We start from the raw sequence: 16,227 nt of genomic DNA on the forward strand, positions 1-16,227 counted from the left end.
GGGGTGCCGGGCAGCGCGGGGCCAGCTGCGCTCGCCGCGGCGGGGGCGCCTGCCTTCTTGCCGGGGGCGCTAGGGCGAGGAAGGGCTGCTCCCTTCCTCCTCGACGTCCCTCCCGTCACCGACCGCTGCCGCCGGGCTGCGTCCTCCGCCGCCCGTTGCAGGCTTCTCTCTGCTGGTGCTCGTCGGCCGGGCACGAGGCGGGGCCGAGGAGCGCGACGCGTGCCGGCAACGTGCCGGGGCTGAGGCGGCGGCGACGGACAAATGGAGCCCGGGGGCGCGGTGAGGAGCCTGGCGGGGTGACGAGGCCGCCTGCCCGGGGGGGCCGGGGAGCCGCTCTGGCGAGAGGGCAGGCAGCGGCGGCGGGGGGTGGAAGCGCAGCCTTCCCGCCAAGGCGCCCGTTGTTGGCGGCGGAGGCCGTTGCCGCCCTTGTCCCCACCCCCGCGGGATGCCGCCATTTCCTCTGTGGTGCGGCGCTCTGGGGTGGCTTCGGGTTCTGGTAAACCGCTCCCCCTGCCTCGGGTGTACAGCGGTACATGATACCTGGGAAGGATGGGTGTCCAATTTCGGACACTGTAGGATTGGGACTGTAAAAAAGGGATTGTTTAGGGAGTAAGGTGGTGGGATTAATTACCAGGCCTTTGTAGTGTTTGGCTGCCTGGCTGTGGATGTGGTCAACACAAAAATGAAAATGTATCAATTCTGGTAAAGACCGGTTGGCAAACACGCTAAATAATCCATAAAAATACTGATGAACATATGTGTCTTCCCCCCGCCCCCCAAACGTGGATAAAAAGTGAGTTTAAAAACCTGTAGAAACACAAAATGATTAGGCAAGTGACATGGCGTTAGCACATAGAATTTTTTTTTTTAATACTGTTTTCTTAACTGCTACACTGGCATTAAAGAGAGGAAACGATGTTTGAGATGGCTATCAGAATACAGATTTTAATGTTTTAAAATTCATTGGGTTACTGTGTTGGAGTTCACAAGTGATGTGTTTAATTCCTCATTTCTTCCACTTGGGATTTGGGTTGTTTGGTTTTCTTAATAAGACTTATAACTCTTAAAACTTGTATGGAGAAAATGAAGTTTGAGATCTTTGAGGTAAGGAATACATTTTGGCTGTGGTGTTAGTTGATAGTTAAACTCAGATACTTTAGTGCTGTATGCAATTGCCAGATGATTATACAAGTAGAATATTGTATTTGGTGTGAGAGGTGAGGAAAGTAACCTGTTTCATCATCCTTCAAAAGTTGTTCTTGGCAGAAAATGTTCCTCCTTCTAAAGCCTGTGGGACTGTAGCAATTATGATTGTTCCTTGCCTGCAAGTTTGGTTTGGGTTTTGGTTTGGGTTTTTTTTGTTTGTTTTTTTTTCAGGTTAGGCATTACTCCAGGGTAGTATTCCCGGTAGGAGGAATCCATACTTTCTCCTCAATAGATCAGGTTAAAGACTTGGGTTTTTCCTCTGCTCCAAATGTGTGTGTGTTAGTAAATTTGGAAAGGATTTTTGTTTTCTGTAAAACTAAAAAGGTGTGGACTAAGCTGGATTTATTATCTTTAAGGTATCAAAAACAATGGTATTAACCTCTTACTCAGAATTAATAGGACTAATTCTCAGGTAGCTAAGCAAATATCAAATAATCCTAGAAGGACTTGCAGGGCAAACAAAACAAAACTTTTTTCGTAACATTCTTCATTATTGATCTTCATTTCTCACTGCACTTTAACTGTCAGCCTTCATTTTTCGTGTGTTCTCCCAAAGGTAAGTGATTTGTTTTTATCCAGGAATACTTAAAGGCAGAGATAAGAAAAGGCTGTCCTGTGAATAAGCAAGAGAGGCAAAATCAGGAAGTAAAACAGTGTAAATGAAAGGGGGATTCTGTGAGGAGAACTGTTTAAGAACACTTAATTTTCTGCTGTAGGTTTTGAGACGCTAAAGGAAACGGATACCAGAAGAAGCGCGAGAACTTTGTAATACCTGCAGTAGCTTTCTATTTTTAAAATATGCTTGCACGTATTTTGTTGGTCCTCGCTACAAATTTTAAGGGTTGCACAATAGTAAAAAAAAAAAAACATTTCTCTTGAAGTCCTTTCAAAAGAAAGATTGGAGGCTGAGACCCTTAGATTCCTACTTCTAGTTTCCACTACTCTGCTTACTATTAGTCTTGTTATCTGCAGCATGCGGCAGCTGCTTGTCTTTCACTTTGGGCTCCTTCCTAGTGGCTCTGTCAGGGCACTATAGCCCAGGATTGGTTTTTAGTAAACTTTAGTTGGGGGGAGGGGAACCCCACAACCCACAGCAAAAATGGTCTTTGAAGCCTCTACTGCAATTCCTGTTAGAGAAGTTAGTGACAGTACTATGCGGCTGCTTTACAGCTATCATCTCACAGTTAGGGTTGACTATGTAAGGAAGTATTAGTTTGTTCTGAAAAGGGTTTCCAATGAAATGCAAGTCTGTATTGTTCCACAATTCACAGGTGTAAGCATAGTGGAAATTAAAATATCAGGCAGACTTCACTAAATAACGGTTTCCATGAAGTTCCTACCATACTGCATTCCTTTCCTTTATTGGGGCAAGAGCAATCTGCTGCTGCTTCTGCAGAGAGAATTTCTGTTTGGATCACTGTGTTTGTAAGCCAAGAGTGTTGAATTAAAAGACTAGTCTTCAAGTGCTGTTCTCATCAGTTGTAATGAGCTTGCTGATTTTATGTGGTGGAATTATGGGTGCTTGGCTCTTGGAAAATCAAGCAGAAGCTGCTGCAGAGAGCAGAGTTTTGTAGGTGTGTGTGAGAGCACAGGTTGAGTTGAAAAGGTCCTTTCTATATAGGCTTAAACTAACGGGGTTCTAATAGGTGTAAATTAATCTGAAATAGAATTCATAACTTGGGATTCATACAGCACGGTGTTGTGGAAACAGAAAAACTAAGATTGAGGGATTAGGCCCTAAATGTCTGATTCAGAAAGGTGTTAAAAGTCAGGCTTCAGACCATAGTGTATATACTAAGTTACTGAATTGCTTAAAACTAAGGTTATGTTTAAATACTTTGCTGAGCTGCTTTCTGAATAAAAATGTGGTTAATGTTCAGTTGTTCAGCATTTGCTGTGCCTCCCAAAAAATTCTTTTAGTATTTTCTGTTGAGAATTTTTTTATTTAATAGTTTATAACATGCAGGATTTTGAAAATATTTGAAAATATTTTCTTTTAATCAGCAGACCACAAATCAGACGCAAGCAGAATCTTTATCTTCAAGTCCCAACACTGTGTCACCGGTGCCATTAAATAATCTGACCAGTGCTCCAAGGTTTGGAACGGTTACTCCAAATCGTGTGTTTGTAGGAGGAATTGATTTTAAGGTATTTTTTTCTATTTTTACTACTAAATGATAATTTATAACCCTATAAAAATCAATAGGGGAAAATGTGAGACGTAATCGTATGTGTGTGTGTTTAGGTGGTAAGTGCCCTTCACTGAAATGTTCAAATCAACATAAGAGAATAAAGCTTTAAGCCTTGATTTACTTAACTGTACTACAAACTTGACTCTTTGTATAACTAGCTGCTAGAAGCTTTTGATGTACTAGTTCTTCAGAATCTTCTCTTTTTGAAGAAGATGGCTTTTGTCATCAGCAGAGTTTATGGTAGAAAAGTATGTAGAAGTTTTTTTATTATGTATAATACTTAGTGTAATTTAATAAGCTGTAAACACAATATTATAGATTGCAAACAGAGCAAATGTCAGTAACTTCAGTTCCTGTAGCACTTTTCTTCTAGTTCATAGAAAGAAGGAGCTACAGTGCATGTATTCTTCACTTACCATAGTAATTTTCTTAAAAGCAAGTGTTTGTTTTAAAACAAATATTAAAGCTTCTCTGGGCAATTTGCAGTACTGATCTTAATTCTTAGAATGCTTGTGCCTTTGCATATGCTCTAAAAACCTCAAATAGCAGCGAATATTGAGCCATTCTTACATTGTTCAGTCACTTTCAACATCTGTGACAAGATATGCACCAGACCTTTATACCAGCAACCCTTTTTTTTCTTTTTTTCTTTTTTTTTTTTCCTTCTCACCACTTCAGATAATAAGTTAAGTCATTGACTTTTGCAAAACATTCTTGGTCTGCTTAGCTGTTTCTTTGTTCCCACCAAGAGTATCTTCTCTGCTGTAATTCTCCTAGGCTGAGGACTTTTTGAGCATTGACTCAGATGAAGAGGGGGAGGAAAGACAATTCACTCAGGCTATTTTGCATAATAAATACAAGAAATTCCAGGATCTTCTGGCTCATTTAGCTGAGATATACTGAAGACCTTGTACAACATCTCTTGAGTTATTTGGGCTTTAGCAAAGAGGCACAGTAGCTTTTTGCATTAATAGTAAGCAAATTGCTAGAGCTGTAAAAAGACCTGTCTCCTCTGTTCTTTCTTCACTGCAATTTCAAAGGTTAAAACACTTTTCTATGTACCATATCAATATTCTTAATTATCATATTTAATGTTCATTTTGAAGGGTCTCTTGACTTGGTTCAGTTGCTGATACATCAGTCTATTATGAATCTTAATTTCAACACCCAGGGAATTAAGTGTGTAAGCATAAAGAAGATGGATTTCCTTGGGAGAGGAAATAGAAAGGATGAAACCTCTGTAGACATTTTAGCTACTCTTCCATTTACTATGACTCTTGATTTCAAGTAGTCTTAAATTTCTGTTCAAATCATGGGATATATATGCCAGTCTTAGATTGTTTTCTATTGGTAATCTTATGGAAAAAAAGCATTGTTTTTTGTTAGTTTTTTACCCCAAAGGTCTTATTCACGTCAGCTGAGGGGTGGTAAAAAAGCTATTTATTTATTTTGTTGAAAAAGGGAGACACTTAATCAACAAAAATTTTTTTGCTTTCCAGCAAGCTCTTTTATCATTTTGCCGGGCACTTCCATTTGGTCTGTCACCATAGCAGTGATTCCTATTTGTAAGAGGAAACATCTGGCCTCTTAAATTTAGAGAAACAATTCGGTAAGAGAAGTTACAGTTGGGTACGTTTTCATCTTGGTCTGAAGCACTCTTTCTTCAGTGGTGTATGCCATGTATCTTTGCCATAGGTGAAGGCTCAACATTAGCCTTTCTTAAGAACCTGACATGTGCCTTTGTCATGAGCAGGAAAAGGCAAGTCCTGAATACCGTGTTTGTCCAGATACTTGCAAATTTCACTGTCAATCTTAAAACAGTGTTTCCTTCTTGTTCCCTTTTAATACAGTGCTGTGCAGGTAAACTTTGACTTTTGAAGTTTTTAGTCTTTTGTAGCCATCCCTCATGTCCTTGAGGTATTGAATGACGCTTTTCAGCACTGATTAGTCTTAAGGGCTTTTCAGTTTTTTCTTGGTGTATTTTAGCCTTAACTATTCTGTCATAGGTTCTTTTTCTCAGCTTTGTGAAGCAGCTGAGCTACATATAACATATGGAGCTTAAAAGAAATAATTGCCCTGAAATGGGAAATTTTATTTATAGGCCTTTCATTTCTAAGCAGATACATTTTGGTGTTCATTGGAGAAAATTTTGAGGGAAAGGAAGATCTCCACTCTGACTCTTTTGTACTTTGTACATGCTTTTTGATACTTTTATATAAGCTATCAGTTGTTTGGCTGAATCTGTTTTCCTATGTACACAGGCTTTCACACTTCTGTTTAGGTGCAAAGCATGATCATCTATTCAAGAGAGTGGTTTTGGACTCCAGAATTTTCTTAACCTGTTCGTGGTGGGTAGTTTCTCAAGAACCAGTGCAGGCAACTTCCAAGGAGAAGACATAACTACTGAACTTTAATAAAACACTGAAGTGTTTCATGCCTCTTCAGTGCACTTGTATCTGTTGTTACTTCTCACACTTCCAGAGTGACTGAGTATTTTCTAATGTTTTAATGCCTGAATACTTGGATTAGTGAGGGCGATAAAGCCATCTTCTACCATTATTGCTCTCTGCTGGACATAGAGGTTGTAGCAAGCAGGCTGCATTATTTCTTTCTGTAAAATGTGTCTTGAGGGTAGAATTATTCAAAAAGAGTGTTAAACAACTTCCATAACTGCAAATAATATTAAGTTAAGTTAGTTTTTGTTTCTTTTAAGTTTTTGCTTTTCAAACTTGGATGAGGCAGATAAATCTTTGATGTGCAGAAGAGGATTTACTAAATTGTATACATACAGTTGAAAATAACAAAAGTCATTCACTTAGAAGTAAAATAGTACTTCTGATACACTTCCTTAAGATAATGAAAGGTATAGATGAATATGGAAATGGCTTGAAGTGCATAGACATCCATGTATATAAGCATACTTCTTACAGAGTTAGGTATAGTTTTAACTAAGGACCATGTAGAACAAAACTTTACAATATCAAACGTGGTTTTTAGGGCACCATATTTGATACATGCTTACATTGTAAAAGAAAACTGATTTATAGAAGGTAGATGAGTGTCCACATAGCTTAGATGTGCCTTTACATTAGGAACTTGTCTTACTCCATGCATGCTCAGTTTCTTCCATGTGGATTTAGACCATTCACCATTAAAAAGACCTTTTCCTACTTGATTTATAATGGGGAGTTCCTGTGGTGTGCCTATACGTATTTGCAGAGTCTTATATTAAATATACTTTAGAAAGAGGGATTGTGGTATATTAGATGCATTTGACCATTAAGTCACTGTGGTTTAGTGTGTATTTTTTTCATGTGACCTATGCATATCCTTTATGGAAGCTTACATACTCTTCTGTTTTGAAGTTTGAAAGCATTACAGTGATGTTTCATACTGTAAACAGTGCTCTAGTGTGTAATTTAAAGAAACTAAAATTCAGATCTAGTAAACCTGCTTCAATGGTTTTACCTGTAAAAGGACAGTTGTTACATAAATCCACTAAAAAAGGAGTTGTAATATTTTAGTGGCTTTCTAGCATTATGGCTGAATATGAAAATGCAGTAATTAAACAGGAGCTGTGAGGCTCTTACATGCTCATTCTTCTCTCTTCCTGTCCAGAGTTCTAATTAGTTTTTAGCAAACTTTATGCAAAGTATATCCATTAAAAGTCTTATGGTAAATATTCATTGAATAACTATACAAACCAATGTTTCTTCTTTCCTCCCCCCTCTTCATTTACTGTACTAGACTAATGAAAATGATCTGAGGAAGTTTTTTGCTCAGTATGGCAGTGTGAAAGAAGTGAAGATAGTAAATGACAGAGCTGGAGTATCAAAGGGGTTGGTATAGTAGAATAAGCGTGTTGCGGGAATTGAAAATATAACAAAGCTGACTGACTATAGTAAATTTGATTGTGACTTTTGTAGCTCGGAATATTATTAATTTTATGTCATTGATGTTCCCAGTTATTCCATGTATGCACAAATCTTTCTTGCCCTTTAACATCTACATGTATATGTCTTTGTAATTCACGTAACTGTAAAACTCTATAGTCATGTTGTTATAAGATGAAGCTGTGTGCAACCAGGACAAAATCAATAGTCCTTTCGGGTTTTTTATGGCAATAATAATTTATGTAGATAATCCTAAAAAGGTAGTTTAGTTATTAAACATACATATTTCTACTACTGAAAGCCAGTGTGGAAAGGAGCCTGAGGATGGAGGAAGAGGTGAGGTACACCTGATTGTACTGGAGTACATGGCAACAACTGAGATTTTGTGTGAAGATTTTTGGAACAATAACATAAGGGACAAATCTGACAATGAGTCATGATTGCAGAAAAGGGGACAAACACCAGAACTCAACAATAAGAGAGATGCCGAAGAGCAAATATGGACAAAGATTAAGACTGGGTAGTAAAGTTATTGCTAGAACCCAAAGAATGGTGAAGGAAATAAGGATGGGAACTGTACTGCCACAGAAGGGTGGAAAGAGGGCTGAAGCAAAAAGGAGTGTGCATGAGAACTTGTACCTGTAAAGTTTACTTTGGTCAGAAGTTCTCTTCTGAGCAGTAAGCCTGTTGTGTCCGAATCTCATAATTTTAATGCTGTCAGCGCTTAACATATATCAGCAAATTACATACTGAGCTGCAGGTGTTAGCATAGAGTATACACCTGCATGGCATGTTGGACTTGGTCCCGGATCTGTCACCAAGCCTCTTACCCTTTCACTAAATTCGAAGAAATATCTGACGCTTGCAGTACATGTGTCCATCTAATACAATAAGCCATGAATATCCAGTTATTATGCAGTTGTGATTGCCAACATATGTCTCACACTAAATATGTTGGAAAATAATTACTTTCAATGGTGTTGGAATTTCTACTGAAATCCAAGCACAGGCTTCATTGCTTCTCATTGACAAGTGATTTAAGACACTTACAAGTTTGTGTGATTGTGTGACAAGTTTGTTAATGTCTATTAATTTATTGTCCAGATAGCACATAGAATGAAAAGTCTGTGTAGGTAAGGTCCCAAGCTAGGAAAATAGTTCCTGTGTCCTTTTGAACTTGGAAATGTTTCCAAATTTGTTTAGAGAAGGCAACACAGGAAAAGCCCACAGATTCAGAAGTAGAGCTGGTCAGAGACTTACTGGACCTCTGTACTCAAATAAGCATGGAAACACTCACAAAGAACGATATGTTGTATTGCAAAATTCAGTCTGCTGGCTGGAATGATAGAGGCTGCCTTGGTATCTTCTGAAATCTGACTCTGAGAAATGAGCCGTGAATCTAACAAATTATGCATACAGAATGACTGAGAGATTTCAAAAAAAGATTTGTTGAAGTTAATTTTGGAAAAAAAAATTTTTTGTACATATGTGTTGTGGTACAGGCTTTAATTATAAGATCAGATACTTAGCTTTGCACAGGCAGTGCCACATTCAGTGGCCTAGATTTCTCTGGGAATGAATTGAGGGGTTTTGGTACAGCGGGAGTTCTGTGTAGAAAGCCTGTTTGATTTGTTGCAGCTGTTGGAGGAGGTATGGTGAAAGACAAACTGTGTCATGAAGTATGAAAATACTTCATCCTTGATCACCACAGAACTCTTGTTTAATGCTAGTCATGTCAAGAATGACAAGAATAATTCACAGACAAAGACTATCTCTGTATTGCTGCTTTTTCTGAGAACTCAATATAGTGGATAGTGCCTGTGGAAGTGTGGAGCATTCACAGTTGTCGCTGAAGTAGGTGGGAGCTGTGCTATGAAGTACAGTACAATAAAAAATATCATCTTATCTTGGGTACCCATAATGAGTGAGAGGTTCAGATTAAAACCTCTTTGTTTAATAGAAATAAAGGAACTAAAGACATATGCTGAGTAACAGGGACAAAACAGAGTTTTGCATGGCTTTCTACGTTGGCTACTCATTTACTGCATAGAAACAGTAATATGTTACCACGTACTTAAATATATTAGTAAGTAGACTATAACAAGGATGTTAAATTAAGATTACAGTTGTTACTGCAGTCTTTATTTCTACGATTGGTTTTTTTTTCCATTAGTTTACCTTTTAATGTCACTTGTACTATATATCAAGTAATAATGTGCAATGTATGTAAATATGAACTTCAGAGGCTTAGCTTCTGTAATTTTTATTTAGGTATGGCTTCATTACCTTTGAAACCCAAGAAGATGCACAGAAGATTTTACAAGAGGTAAGTGATAGTCCCCTTTATGATTATCTCTTAAATGAAATGCATCATTTTATATTGGACACGAAGTAGTCCTGGTTGCCTGGTCCTCTTCTGTTCGCCGACTTGGATTTGAAGATCTGTTAAGTTTGCTCTGCGTAGTTAAGAAGATGGTTTAGAGAGATCTAAGATAAGACTTATACTGAGATCTTCTGAAACTAGGGAAGGGAGTTGGCAGTTCATAGTACAGCTCTTGACTTGGACATGCAGTCTCTACTTAGTCTATATGTGGTCTATTGTACATATAGAGCTATAAAGACTCTATCCTTCACAATTGCTTTCATTTGCTTTACTAGAAAATCCACTGCTGTCAAAATTTTTTGGGGAGTTGGGAAGATACCTGCTGTCTTTTATTATGACATGTTTGATTGTCAGAGCTAGCATAATTCTTTTCAGGAATAATTAGATTCACTCATTCTTAAACAATGAAGCTTATTTTACTCCATGTAATTTTTGCTTCTCTTAGCCACATTATGGTCTCGACACTCCTTGTAGAACCTCCCTTGAGACAGTTAGCTCTTCAGTTTGTTTTCTTGGGTTTTTTAATGTGTGCTCCGTGTTCTGGTTGGAATGTATTGGAGAGAGATGTCAGGCAGGATCTATTCATACACATGAAGGTATCCAGGTGTGGGGGGAAAAAAAACCCAGAAAATAGTATCTAAGGCTTGCAAATTGCCTTCTCCCAAATATAAAGCTGGTTAAAATGTTGAAATACTGAACCTTTGTTGGAAATTCCTGTATTAAAATTCAAAGTAAGAGCTAGGACATCTTCAAAGAAATTTTCAGAGTGTTTTCAAAAAATACAGTTATGTGGAGCCAAAGGAGTATGCACACAGGAACTTCTGGAGTTAGCTACTCTGCTTCCCCTGTTTCTTTTTATTGTTTTATTTCTGTGAACTAGAATACCACCAATGGTACTGAGTACCGTTGTGAAAATGACTTAGGATTTTTGGCTTTCTTGTAACTGAAAGGCTGCCTGTGTGAAGGCTTACTGGTGTCTCATTCAATGATACTAATACTCTTTTGTCTGCTATGAGTGCTCTAATTTAGATGTCCTACAATTCTATCACCTGTTTCATCTTTGCATCATCATACTACTATCTCGTATTCATCTTAAGATGGCTTAGCATCTAGGTCTTCCTCAGACATCTTAAGCTGAGAGTTTCTAGGCTTTAGTAATTTATGTATGAAATGAATGTGGGTTTTTTTTATTTTGTACTCTTGAATTTCTTCTTATTTATATGATATTCTGATCATCCTTTGCACTGATTTTTTTTTTTGCACCCTACTTTTCTATCATGAGTAGTGTCTCCGGAAATTTCTTTTTCTGTGTTGCAGTCTTCAAAAGTATTAAATTGCTTTAGTATCAAGAACAGACCTTGAGGAATTTCACCAGGATCCTCTTTCCAGTCATATGCTGTTACTGCTAATGCTACCGCTTCCAGTCTTTCTGAAGTAAATTTTTTATTCACCATGGTTTTTCCTATTAGTATTCAGTTTCTGTAGCATTGTGTGTAATTTTTCATGTGGTGCTGTATTAAATGCTTTGAAGAATTCCATACAGATTAGATATTTTTCTTAGCTCTGAAAGTTGTGTATAAAAAAAGTCTAAATTCTGATGGATCATATCAATGAAATACATCGCATTGGGAAGAATCATCTTCCTATTGTGTTGGAATGCAGTTTCACTGAAATGTGCATCTGTTTTCTAGGAGTTGCTCTGTGTTTAATAGGCTAGGTAGGTACGCTTGCCGTAATTAATACTTGTTCCCCAGATTCCACAAAACAGTTTAGTCTGTTCCTAACTTTAAATCTTGTAAGTGGGACTTTGCATTATGTACAGGCGGTCAAGTATTTTGCTCAGTTGGGCTCAAATGAAGAAAATGTATTGAATACCTAACTGTTGTCCTGTTGAATGTGATTTAGAACTGTATTTCTTTCTCTGTTCCTCTTTAAGAAGTAATTATCTCCTTACTGGAGAAGTTACAGCTCTGCAAACTGAAAACTTCATGGTGTAGTGTAGTAGTGTTTAGTGCATGTTCTTCCTTGCATAACTGTTCAAGGAAGCAGGCTTTCAGAACCCTTTTCAATTTTGCAAAGCAGTGTTAGAGGTGCTGACAACTTAAAAAAATGGTTGATTTACCTTATTCCTTTCCATTATATTAACAAGTAGGGAATTCAGTGTCAATTTAAAAAACAAAGGCAAGGTTTAATTTACCTGATGTACTTGATGCTCACTTTCTTTTGTAAGCAAAATGACTGGAAGAGAATGTAGCTACACTTGTCTGTACCTAGCACTTTTTAATAAAGTTCTTCCTTACTAGGATATCTGGTTTAGTGTGCTTTAATGTTTTGTTAGCCTGGATGTAAGGAAGTCTTAAGGCAGTCCCGAGTGAATATGGGGATTTCTTACATTCAGTCCTTATAATCTGGCCATTTTCATAAATTGACTTGTTCCTGTTGTCTTCTGTAAAATAATGTCATGATCATGAAAAAAAATAAACTTAATCTTTTGTACTTGAAGTTGTCTGTATACATGTGTGCTTTTATAAAAGCAGTAAATACATGAGAGGTAAAACTAAAAAAATGTGCTGACAATTATAGGTATCAGTTGTTAGTCAAGAGGCTCCATGAGGAGTAAGTAATACTTGAAATTACTTATGATTAATTTTGTTTATGTGAAGTCTAGGATTAAGACAGAAAAGGAATTAGTATAGCTTTGGGGTTTTTTTTGAGATGTATTGTAAATAAAAAGCAGGGGAGGGTGAAACCTGTTCTGATTTTTGTTTCTTGCATGCCTAGTTATGTGTAGAAAATAATGTCGTCTTTCTTTAATTCTAGGCTAAAAAACTTAATTATAAGGATAAGAAATTGAATATTGGTCCAGCAATAAGAAAACAACAAATACGGAGTCCTCGTATGTATTTTTACTTGCATTTGTAGATTATGTAAGTGTCATTATGAATGTTAAGTTTTTAACCAAGATGTGCCTGGTCTTGCACTGTGTTGATACTGTGTGTTGAATATGCTCAGAATGGTTTACAGTGAAAGTAAATGCATGCCAGTAGAAATGTCCAGATAAACAGATTGATGATCTTTCGGTTCTTTTATCTCTTTTTTAATATGTTGTTTACTTTTGTTCTTGGAAAAGGCTATCTAAGAACGGACTGAATGGAAATTTCTTTCAGTTGCCAGGCAGAATCTCAAACCTAAACACTTAAGACTGTCCTCACAGATTCTACAGGATAAAGCAAGCTGTGCTGATTGGTTGGGTTGTTACTGATTTATTTATTTATAATAGCAAAATCCATCAGGACTGTTGCATCTTGCTTTCTTCGTTAGAAACCATAAGGAATGGGTGGTTGCCGTCACTGTTTGGCTCTTAAGAGTTCTTTGCTGTAAGATAATGGAATGGATGCTGTATGTTCTTTCTGTGGCAAAGAACTATTTAGATTGAACACTTCCATAAGAGGAGTATTGGTAAGTTTCTTTGTCAGACAACTTCTTTATCTTGAGCAAGTATGCGGTTAAGATGTTCTTCTGCGGGAGATAGAAGACAGGTTTTCTTTTAGAAAAAATGCTCTCTCCTTCTGCCAGGGGCTGTTTTATTTCTGTAATACACTATTGAAAATGTAGGATATAAATCACCAACTTTTAAGATGAGAACAGTCAGTTTTTGGCATAGCAGGGCATGCTGTTTTGTTATTCCTCACTACGGGCTATGTGTCAGAGATGTGGAATACATTCCTTTTATAAGTGCAGCAGGGATTTAAGTGTACTTCTGTAATTTTCCTTCAGTATTTGTCTATCGCGCTTTCCTGTCGCGACAATCTAGGAGAAACGACGCATCGCCAGGGACTCGCCCTGGGGAGAAACGGACCAACACAGATACTGTGGATCAAGCGATTTCTCCGTTTAATTGCTACGTAACACTTGGTTATATGCCATAGCCATGCGCAAGCCATCTACTGATTGGTTAACATGTGCTGCTCACGCGCCTAAAGCAATAGATCGATTGGATAAGGTCTTCTGATCACGCCAATGATTCCTCCTGTCTTTGTCTTGCCTGGTGTCCTGCTTTCGGTCACGTAGGCCCATCTTGTTTAGCTTTTTGTGCTTATTTCATCTAACTTTGTAGCAACAGTTAGCCTTCGCTGCGTCCTTGAGGCCTGCTGCTTGCAGGTGCCTCTGGCTCAGATTGAACAGCCCCATTGTGTCTCTTGTTCACTATGTGTCTATTTTTCTAATTATCCCACATTTGTCCTATGGTACCTTTTGGAAGAGAAAAAAAGCTTTTGCTCATCTTCCATCTGAGAACAATGCAGAAGAATTTTAGTTTAATTTTAAAGCTTTCTTTAGTTGTTTACTGTCATGTTATCCGTTAGAAGTAGTTCATATGTACACTGACACTGTTGGTGCAAATGTACTTTCTGCAGACAGTCTCTCTTCCTCCCCTTGTGCATAGGTATGCCTGTCTCCCTTGTAAGTGTATAGAGTAGTGTTTGCCCTGGGGAAATGGAATACTTTGTTCCAACTGTATGGTTTCTTTGCTCTAGAAGTTACTCAGCATGATCTTTGCTTAGTCACCATCAAGGGCTGTTATGCTTTTTTTTTCTCTCCTGTGCTTTATTTCCCTTTCCATCTTTGACTTGGACTTCTCAGTTGCATTGTCTGACTTGTGGTGCTTCCTTCCTCTGACTCCTGTGCTGAATGTGTGTATTGGTATGAGGGGTGTATCTCTGACTATGCATTTTAATTCTGGGACCTGGCAGAACAGAGGGGGGGGGGGGGGAAACCTCAAACATTTTCTGAAGAAAGCTGCTGTGTCCTTCTGAGATCTCTGTGGCCCTGTTTGACTCTGCCACTTCTTTCTCAGGCCTAGGATAGTTCTGATACAAGATCATATTGGCATCTAGGGACATATCCTAGGGTCTGATTTTAGTGTTGTCTGCTCTCATGTTTAGCTTATCTAACTTTAGTCACCAGGGTACTTTGTCCTACTGCAGCTCACCTTGGGGTTCATGAAGCATAAAACCTAGACTTGGAGTATCACTGTAGGGCTATGGTTCAATTTTATTTAGCAGAGTTGAAGAGATAATAGCCCATTTATTGCTGTCCTCTCCAGCCCACCTGTAATCTAGTACGTGTCTTCCCTACTATTAAGTGAAACAGTTTTTAGCTCTTCTGTCATTATAGGACTTTTTGTGCTAAGAGCTTTGAACATACTGGGATGACCACTCAGTTTGCTTTTCCCCAGCACCAAGTATTGTGAAAATGGGCATTCTGAAAGCTGAAAAGTAGAAACCAAACATGAACAACTGAAAGAATGATGAATTGTTTGGGCTGGAAGAATTTCAAATAGCTATACCTCTTTCAAGTTGTTTTATTTTTCTGTCACAGTGAGTTTGCTGGGTTTGATAGAGAACATTTCCTTCTCCTTTGCAAGAGACGTATTCAACAATAGCAGAAAGTTCTGTGCAGTGTACTTGGTAGTTAGTGAAATGGACAGGATTGTTGGCCATGGGATCCTGTTGGTCTCCTCATTTGAGATATGAGTAACTGCTATTAGAGGTTGCTTACTGGAGCTAAAGCAGCTCTTAATTTTTCTAAGGTCTGTTTAACACTATCCTAACAACCATCTTAGCCTGACCTGTCTGTGGATAATATTTCAGCTTTAATTGTATCCAAGTGTCTTCAGGCTTTTCTAGGAGTTAGTCACTATCGATAAAAGCTCTGGAATCGTTGTGGGACCCTTCTTGGTCCTCCACTTAGCATTCTAGTAATCTCTTCAGTGTTGTGTCTGTCCATAAGATGACACTTCCTCGCGGCACTTACCTTTCCAAGGAAGACAAAAAACCTAAAACTTGCACAGTGATCTTTACATTGTGCTCTTCCTGAGTTTTTTCCATGCTATGTTACTACTTAATGTGATTTCAAGATTTCAATTTCAGTTACAGAATTAATTTTCCTTTTTTTCCATGGAACTCTTGTACTTGGAACTGAAACTCGTCTTTGTGTTTGACACAAAGTTCTAGAGAAATATGAAGTCCTGTCCTATCCACTTCCAAAATGCAGACAGAAATAGAGTCTAGGTGATCTCTAAGGCAGTGTTTGAAAAAGATAAACAACCTCTGTATAGGGATAGATATCCCTTTATTTGAATAATGCTTGCTGTCAGTACCTGTTAAAGGGCTGTGTAGATGAAACTCTGTTTTGGGATCAGACCATGCTGGCTTACAGCCTCTGCTGTAGCAGCAGCATTGCTGAGAAGTATCCCTGTTGCTGACATCTAGATACCAGTTTTTACTTTTGCCAGACTGTAGGCCATCATAGAAACACAGTCTGTGTGTTGAGAAACTAGGCTGCACCTTGTAATGAAATCATTCTGTTGTTTTTAGTGCTTGGATCCTGTTTCAGCTAAATATGAATATGTGGAGGTTACCAGTGAAAATCTCCTACAATGTGTTACCTTCGGACATTTGAAGATTAAAAAGTATATGTATTTTCTGGTAACTGAAGTTGTTGGTGTTTTGTAATTTATACACGTCATCTTCTGCACCCCTTCCCATCTACT

At 38.2% G+C, this 16,227-nt stretch overlaps 1 protein-coding gene across 2 annotated transcripts in view; it reads left to right on the forward strand.

Annotated features, from left to right (window-relative positions):
* Positions 1-261: 261 nt before the first annotated feature.
* Positions 262-16,227, forward strand: part of BOLL (boule homolog, RNA binding protein) — a 34,028-nt gene continuing 18,062 nt past the window's right edge. Inside the window, exons 1-5 of one of the 2 annotated variants that reach the window (XM_069780511.1) lie at positions 262-279; positions 3,211-3,354; positions 7,146-7,237; positions 9,563-9,617; positions 12,495-12,570. In XM_069780511.1, coding sequence (XP_069636612.1) covers positions 262-279; positions 3,211-3,354; positions 7,146-7,237; positions 9,563-9,617; positions 12,495-12,570 — 385 coding nt within the window. Of the gene's footprint in view, positions 280-3,210; positions 3,355-7,145; positions 7,238-9,562; positions 9,618-12,494; positions 12,571-16,227 lie in introns of those variants that run through there. The other variant, XM_009918488.2, reaches the window with a different exon arrangement.

Source organism: Haliaeetus albicilla, chromosome 4, assembly GCF_947461875.1.
Source record: "Haliaeetus albicilla chromosome 4, bHalAlb1.1, whole genome shotgun sequence".
NCBI classification, from domain to species: domain Eukaryota; kingdom Metazoa; phylum Chordata; class Aves; order Accipitriformes; family Accipitridae; genus Haliaeetus; species Haliaeetus albicilla.